The sequence below is a fragment of the Malus sylvestris genome, chromosome 16 (genome assembly GCF_916048215.2).
Source record: "Malus sylvestris chromosome 16, drMalSylv7.2, whole genome shotgun sequence".
Lineage (NCBI taxonomy): Eukaryota > Viridiplantae > Streptophyta > Magnoliopsida > Rosales > Rosaceae > Malus > Malus sylvestris.
The window spans coordinates 1,557,331-1,566,239 of NC_062275.1; the positions used below are offsets into that span (position 1 = coordinate 1,557,331).

At 37.4% G+C, this 8,909-nt stretch overlaps 1 protein-coding gene and 1 pseudogene across 1 annotated transcript; one reads left to right on the forward strand and one right to left on the reverse strand.

Moving 5' to 3' along the window:
* Positions 1-650: 650 nt before the first annotated feature.
* Positions 651-4,769, reverse strand: LOC126607667 (myosin-binding protein 2-like). Its single transcript, XM_050275346.1, has 4 exons — positions 3,384-4,769; positions 2,984-3,277; positions 1,532-2,897; positions 651-1,422 (listed from the first exon to the last, which is right to left on the reverse strand). The coding sequence occupies exons 1-3, from the start codon at positions 4,582-4,584 to the stop codon at positions 1,543-1,545; spliced, it is 2,850 nt and encodes a 949-aa protein (XP_050131303.1). The 5' UTR covers positions 4,585-4,769; the 3' UTR covers positions 651-1,422; positions 1,532-1,542.
* Positions 4,770-7,693: 2,924 nt separating this feature from the next.
* LOC126607746 (60S ribosomal protein L18-2-like) lies at positions 7,694-8,161 on the forward strand (annotated as a pseudogene).
* The last annotated feature ends 748 nt before the right edge of the window (positions 8,162-8,909 follow it).

The following is an 8,909-nucleotide window of genomic DNA, read 5'->3' on the forward strand; positions in this document are numbered from 1 at the left end:
GACATGAATTATTATTATTATTTTTTTTTATAAACTGAGGGGAGGGGCTGAACGCCGCAAAAACATTAAGCTATCTGAAAAGTACAAACTAGACGGTTCTTAGCAACCTTAAAATATCATCCAACAAAAGATCACCAATCAAATAAGAGGTTCTTCAAGAAAACAAAACCCCAGATCAAGGTTGTAACTCCGATGAAACTGGCATGGAAGTCATTCTTTTGTAATGCAGAACATGTTCATTTGGATCTATATGCTCTCTTCTTCTAGCCAACCCTAACAAATCTAACAAAAACTCGGCAGTCGAGCAGCAAACTACACACAATGTTATTCCTCACTGAGTATGAATGCAGCTTAATTGGGAACCAAATCACATATATTTAGTTTATGATTTAGTTAAACACCCCTTAATTATGCCTCTATCCAAAAATGGTATTAGCTGTGATTAGACGACCGACTTTTGTCCTTAGCAATTATCTTGTTGTATTGGTTTCTATATGCCAACCAACCAGTTTTATATCCAAGAAACATCCATGTGATATTGAAAGCGATGTTTCTTCACATTTTCAAATTACAAACGATATTTTATCTTAAACTAATTTAAACAGAAAGGAAGGAACGAATTAAGCGCCCGTGAAAAAGCACATCCGGTCTAGCTAGTATAAACAAACACTCACTTTTATATACTTACAGATGGATACATATAGTATACAAGTAGTAACTCAACTTTGACCCTCAAATAACAATAAACAAATCCCATATGATCAAATGATGCAAACTAAAGATGGCGACAGAGAAAAAGGAGGATTGGAAATCCCCCCCTACATTTTCCTTCACTTTCTTTTCCTTTCCTCCAAACAAAACTTAAGAAAAAGAGTGTCCTAGTTCTGACTGTCTAATAAACTAATGACGCTATGTACCTGGCACTGGAATATCTTTGTTGGGTCTCGATCGCCAGCTTTGCAAGCCAGGCCTTTTCTCCTCACAACATACATTTTGACAGGGTGGCTTCTCCACCTCACTATCCTAATCTACACACTCCAGAAAAACTTGGTAGGGACGCCTGATGAGGTCATTTGTAGGGCACTTCTCACGTAAGAACGAGACCCCTGTATGACTCGCCCCATGCGAGGGCTGCTCTAATAAGCATTCATAACCGAAGTTTCTCTCCTACGCACATACGCTTCTCATCCCCCTCTTTCCTTCAAAGGTGTTTGATATAAGCGCAGCCCACAAAAATTTGGACTTTCACCAAAAAAACAGAAGAAAAAAAATGGTAAACTAGAATTTGTAGTCCACCATGATGACCAGGAAGAGCCTCCCTCTCCATCCAGGGAATCCCCCCACTTGACATTGTTCAAACTGCATAATTGTGTTTAATGTTCCGCTTATATTCGCAGCTGTTTTACCTGAATGCAGCAAAATCTGCAGTAACAAAAGCCCGCAAAATTAACCAAAAAAAAAAAAAAAAAAGGCGTAATTCCAATGCAGTTGAAAGTATCACAGTTTGGAGTTGAAAGGCTTATGATTTTACCCATGAACTCTTTATAGATCGCTGTCCCCCATGGTCCTCAGACGGAGTTCTACACTTCGCAGGTCGCGAAGATGTTCCAAAATTTCTTGGAGGAGAAGTAATCCCTTATCTCCTTTCCTCAAGGAGGAAATGCAGTGCTTTAGAAACTCCCTATCTGCTTCAAGTGCTTGTAGTCTCTCGTACACATGATCAACCTCCTCTTCAATAGCAAGCTTCTTGCTCTCAGAGTCTTGCGACGTAAAAGAATCATACCCTTCTGTGTTTCCATTCAATTCCCCGTCTTCTGTTTTTGTTTCGATGGCATCAAATAACGGAAGAAGCCTCTTTGCCTTCAAGCCCTTGACAATTTTTCTATCTTGATGCGGGAAATTTCCATTCATTTCTTTGGAATGGCCATTTGCAATGCCATTGCCATTTATTTCACTACTAACATCCGAACTTTCATGGTAACCATTTCCATTCTCCAAAAATAAATGCTCACTTGGTTTTATATCCCCGTCATATTCTTCTTCCTCTTCGTTGTTCAAGGTCAAAAGCTTCTCTTCCAACTCCTTGAGCTGGTCTAGAATGGACAACTTCTCTTCCTCAAAGCTAGCCAAAGATTCCTCTAGGTATAGCACTGCATCCACCGGGGTGTTTTGGTTGCTACTTTCCTCATGGCCATATAAGCAATCTTCTTCCTTCAATTCGTTATTCAAATCAGTAGAGAGTCCATCGCTATCCTCACCATTGCTACAAGCACCGGATGAAGTCCTACTCTTCGTGCTTCCATCTTTCATTCTCCTCAAAATCATCATTTTCTCTTTGACCTCATAATCCTGCAGTTTCTTTCGACATATTTCCAGCTCCTTTTCGAGCTCTTGCTTTTCCTTTTCCCGCTTCACCATTAGCTCATTCAAGAGTTGCATCGCTTCCTGGTCGTACTCAGACTGCTCTTCCATCATTCTCTGGTACTGCAAAGCTTCCATCTGCATTGCTGCTTTTTCTTCTTGTAGCCTATTTATCATCGCCATTGTCTGGCTGGCTGCCACCGCAGAAGCGCTCCTCTCTTCCTCGAGTTCTGCATATAATTCGTTCAAAGCCTTCCGTTCAGCTCTCAGCGCTGTCTTCAATTTCTCAACTGTCACGACTCCATCACCGCCTTCAGTGTCACTCATGACACTTCCATCCAATGAGTCATCTGTTACCAGTTCTCGTCTCTCGAATAGTAGCATTCCCTTACGAAACTGATGGAGACTGTCTATTGAAGTAGGTGTGTCAAGAACATTATCTACCTCAAGTGAGAAATGATTATCTTTTTCGTTCTCACTCGTTTCAACCGACAAGGTTTTGAATTCAAGTAATTCTTCCTCTGCTTGCTCAGAACCTAACAATGTAACAAATTAAAGTACTTTCAGACACAGTTAAGATTGCGAAACTGCGAACGTGGTTAGGACAAAAGTTGAGGCTTACCATGATGATCGCAATCATGTAGATTGGCAGAACTTGTAGAAGGGTCTTCCTGCTCACACGCATACGAATACAAAAGTTCTTGAGCTGATTGAACTTCGTCATTCTCTTCCTGATCAGGAATCTCTGTCCCTATTGATACCTCTGCATCAGTCTCATCGTTGTGCGAAAGATCCGAATGCAGAAGTCCTTGAGCTGATTGAACTTCGTCAGTCGGTTCCTGATCAGGAATCTCTGTCCCAATTGAGACCTCTGCATCAATCTCGTCGTCGCCCGAAAGGACATCGTCCTCAAATTCTGCACACATTGAATGACAACACCGAGAATTTGAATTTTCTCATCCAAAGAAAACAAAACAAACAGTGTCTATAAGTCATAAGTGAGTCAAATTAAACATGGGTACCTTGACGAACATCTGAAACAATTTCACCATTTGCTATAGCTCCATCTTGTTCATTTTCCTCCCTTGCGCTCTCAGTTTCGCCCGGACCCTTCGAATCAAGACCCGAAACCCTACTTTCCTCCTCCTTACCCTCATCGAACGAAAGCAATGACTTTTCTGGACCGCGCCAACTCTCCACAACCGGTTTCGCTTCTTGCCTCTCGAAACCAATGTCGAAATCCAGTATAACATCTTCACAACCACTACTATTTCCTTGGTCTTCTTCCACCTTATTATACTTCTGTTTACTCTGGTTTCCAATGGTGTTTGGAGAATCAATCAAATCAACCAGAACCAACCCACTATCGTCCTGATCGATGTAGAACTCCAAATCCTGAGGTCGAATTTTCGGAGACACAATATATTTCGTGGGCTCTTGTTCTTCTTCTATGACTCTCTCCACTTCTTCATCTCCATTGGCTGCAATCTCCTTCTCCTTGCAGCCATAGTCACATACAGAACAAGCAGCAGAACGATCCTCTGCTTCAAAACCCCTATTTTCTCCCTTCTGTTCTTCAACTCCCTCTTCGTTTCCGATCTCGAAATCCGATCCGCTTCGATCCGACCGATCACCTTCTTCCGTATGATGATCATCCCCTGTTTCCAAACTCAAATTCTGTTTCTGGGCATAATCCAAAACCTCCCAAGAGGGTTTAATCACAATACAAGAAGGGTAAAACTTGTTCAAGCTCAATCCGCAGCAAGAACAGTTCAACCTCTCCTCTCCATTTTCAGTGACTTTCTCGTTGCTGTCTCGAATCATCCCAATTTGTTTCATCCATGGAAAAAAAGCAAACTTCTTTGACCATTCTTCGCAATCCGGCTTCGACGAGCAGTCCTCGCACATATCTTGCGATTCTGCTAGTTTCTGGTGATTTGAGCAATAACCCAGTTGGGATATTTCGTTGGCATGAGATTCGCAGACAAGATCTCTGTAAGAATTGTTGGTGTTTCTGGGCCCGAAGATATGATCGAACCTAGAACACCAAAGGCAGGGTCTTTTGAGGCCAAAATAATCGGAAAACTTTACGATCAGATAAGAAAATAGGGAATTGAGAAGGAGGAGGATGATCAGAATCCATTCGAGGAGTGCATAGATTAGAACGAGAGTGATCTTGTTGGTGTTTCTGTGCAGCATGGTTGCGCACTTGTTGGCAGCCATTGATGGTGCTCTGTTTTTGGTATATACAGAGAGAGAGAGAGAGAGAGAGAGAGAGAGAGAGAGTTGCAGATTATCAGAGAGAAATAGAAGTAAGGAATGGCGGTTTGAAATGGAATTTGGACAACAGGAGAAGACTCGGAGCTGAGAAACAAGGAAATATGTGATTGAGTCAAAGAAAATTAAAGAATGTTTTTCAATATCGTCTGTGATATATATATTTTTATTGGAAAGAATTAAAGTAACCATTGATGGACAAAAAAGAATGATCGACGTCACTAGATTGCTGTGGAACTGGAACATGGCTTCTACTTGGTATTAAAATATAGAAAACTAATGAAAAGGGTTTGAAAATTTTGAGTTTTAATGATAAGGACAAAATAAAGGGTAAAGTGAATAGTACCAGGATTGACTTTTTAGTGTAAAAATGTGGTTTTTCGTTAAAGTGAACAGTACCGGGTGCTTTTCGTTAAAGTTCCCTTAAAATATACGAAGTATTCTTTACTTATCATTAAATTAGATGTGACAAATCAATCCATCGAGTTGTTAATAAGCATCCTTTAAAACTTATTTAATTTGATAACATCTTACACCATCACCACTATTAATTTCATTTCTATATTATGATAAAATCAAATTAAACATGGTCTTAAAAGATACCAATTAACAACTCAATAAGTTACCTTATAACCTCGTGAAATTATGGATAAAATTACGTATGAATACAACGTTGCAATCCAGCCGGCCTTGACAGCTCCCACACCATTTTTTTTAATTTGGGCAACAAAATGGGGGTGGCCCAACAAGCACACCATTGAGTTGGTGGACCACTCTCAAAGTAAAGTGTGGGTCACATTATTTGGATCCAGATGCTCCAATTCATAATGCAACTCTCATCTCTCATAAAAGCTTTTTCTCATAAAACTTTTATTCATTTTTTACTACTTAGTACTACGGATTAGTGGTATTCTTCTTTAATTGTAAGTAAGAGATTTTAGATTTGATTCTCGCCAAAGGAAAATTCGAACCACATTATTGTTAGCCCATTGTGAGGCTAAGCTCACTCATCTTCTATTTTAATGTAGATAATATCGTTTGTTTAACCAAGAAAAAAAAAATCTTCTTCATTTTTATGTACGCATTTTTTAATTAATGTAGATAATATCGTTTGTTTAACCAAGAAAAAAAAAACTCTTCTTCATATTTATGTACGCATTTTTTTATTATTTCTTTTACTGACCTCGCCTTTGATTTATTTAATTCAAGAGCTAAAATTATATAAAAAGAGTATAGAGGAAAAATGAGAGTAAAATCACTTTCATGTAATATTTTTAATTAACTACTTGCCTTAGAAGTTGTCACTGCTTTTCAATTCTGCCCCCACCCTTTTCATTTTTTCCTAAGCTAGCTGATATTCTTATTTGAGGGTGTTATTTTCAATATTCTGCTCTAGATGTTTCTTTTGAAGAATTGTTTAGGGTTTTAAGGTAGGTTCAGCATTCGAATTTTGGGGGTCTTAGTATTAAAGCACAGGTTTTTTTTAGATAAAAACAAAGCATGAAGAGCGCAATAGTTTCAGTTTATTCACCAAGGCATTTCATCAAATACTTGGTGAGCTTGTTGTCATCAGTCAAATCATGTTGTGCACATATCAATAAATATTGACATATGCTGAAGCAATCCGACGAGTAATATCGATAGAATTTGTCGAATGTTGTCACGCAACCTGTCAAGGTATGCCTAACAAACATTACATCAAACCCTTGGTATAGGCACAAAAAAATATCCGAACCAAGCATTTCAAGGGTCCTAGTGAGACCACCTTGGTCCCAATATACATCTGCCTCTATGTATAAAAGGAACCAGGCTTGTGACTGTAAACCCTTTCATATTGCTTTTGCTTGTCAAGTTTATATCATGACGTGTTATTTCTTAATGTACGGTTAGCACTAGTAGGATTTAGCCCACTCTATCTATGAAACCCAGCTTTCAAGCGAGATTAGGGTTTCTTTCTGTGTGAGTAGCCTTTGTACATTTCCAATGACTATATAAGAGTCGAATAGAGTATATGCAACTGAGTTAGTAGAATCTGATTCTTTGGGTTTCATATATTAGGGTTTGTGACATGTTGGAAGCCTACCATTTTTTTTCCAACTGAGTTTGCAGCTGAGTGATGGGGGTTGTTTTTGGGATGGCAACTTGTTTGGAGACTACGGGTAGATAAGTTACTGGTAGAATCTGATTTTTTTTTCTGTGTCGTCGGTGTTACAAGCTGTTGTTGAAACCACCTTTGGGTTCTATTATTTTTGCTTGTCGAGAGTTTGCTTTCTAGATCTTTAGCAATACGAGCTATGACATGTCTACAAAGAAAGAATTTCTGTGATTGGTTGGTTTAGCTAACTATAGTCTTGCTCTAGACCTAGGAAATCATCATTTTGATAATCCTCCTTATTTGAACAATTTTGTTCGTGGTGATTGGCTTGCGATGTCCAGGCCTAGACTTATTTTTGCTTAGTTTGTTTAGGCTATAACTATAAGCCCCATTTTCAAAAATAAAAATAAATAATAATAAATAAAATTAAAGTAAAGCAAATTTTGGTTTCTTGGTAGAAATACTGTCACAATAGTCAAGCTTTGTTTCAAAAGTTGATTACAAGTGTCACTTTTCCTTTATTACAATCTTTAAACTTTAATTTTTTTGACCAAAAAGACAATTGAATCTAATTAATCCCACAACTAGTAAACTACAACGTATACATTGTTAGCAGAAAAAAAAAATATAGAAAATTTGATGTACACCAAAAAAAATATTGTCGTAAATCTAAGATGTCTATGATAAGGTAATACAATTGACTACGTCTGCAATCATGCGTGTGTTCTTCATTTTCTTTGTGTTTCAATAGGTAACTCCATTGATCTCTACATGCGAAAATTACATCTTTTATTTTTTTGTTTTTATAAGTAAATTCCATTGATTTTTTTAATAAATGCATATTTAAACTGATACATATAGGGGATTTAAATTTGAATTTTTTTTAACAAGATTTAAATTTGAATTTTAATGAATTGGCTAGATAAAGGCCCAACGCTTTTGAAGCGGTGTCTCGAGCAATCGAACTTCAATACTAGCAGCAACAATGGAGATCAAACTCGTGGCAGGAGGTAAAAGCAAGAAGACGAAACGCACTGCACCCAAGTCTGATGATATCTATCTCAAGCTTCTCGTCAAGCTATACCGTTTTCTTGTCTGGAGGACTAGAAGCAAGTTGAATGTGGTCATTCTTAAACGTTTGTTCATAAGAAAAGTCAACAAGGCACCCTTTCTCTCTCGAAGTTTATTAAGTATATGCAAGAAAAGAACAACAAGATTGTTGTGGTTGTGGGGACTGTCACCGATGACATTAGGGTTTATGAAGTTCTGCAATTGAAGGTTACAACACTGAGGCTCACTGAGACTGCGACAGTAGGAGAGTGCTTGACATTTGATCAGCTTGCTTTGAGAGCACCATTGGGTCAAAACGGAGTTCTCCTTAGAGGTCCTAAGAATTCTCATGAAGCACTTCTATGTAAATGGCTTTGAATTGTGAGGGTATTTAGGTCTATTCATATGAGTTTTTTGATATATTTGAAAGTTTTTATAAAAAGTGACATTTATGAATTTAGGTGTTAAATTTGGGTTATTAATGATAAATACCCTTAGCAAAATTTAGTTTAAAAATGCGCCTTTAAATTCAACGTGTAAAGAAAATAAATAAGCTCGGTCAAGATTTACACGGGTCTATATGAAATCATCAACAAGACAACAACCATATATAAAAGGAAAATGCACCTTTAAATACAGTACATAAATAAGCTCAAGATTTACAAGTAAGTTCATTCTTAATTTCTCAAACAAAAAAAAGATGTTAAATTCAATTTCCAAAATTACATCCAGCTAGAACATTGTTTTGATAAACGAAATACTAGTATGTAATATAATACATACATACATACATATATATATGTGTGTGTGTGTATATATATATATATATTACATATGTGTGTGTGTATGTGTGCACGCCTAATAGCTAATTTTGAAATCGAACATTTCAAATTTGACGACTTAGCATCGATCCACATCGCTGTATATAAATTGAAATATAAATTATGAGGGGACCCGTGGGCATCATGTACATAATTTGCGTGACTATAAGGATATCATTAATTATACATAAATTAAATAAAGTATTTAGCTTAATTTTTTTAAATTAATTATATATAGAAGGGACCCTAGATATCCATATGCCAATGGTAGACTCCACAAAATTTGCATATAAAAACTGCTGCTT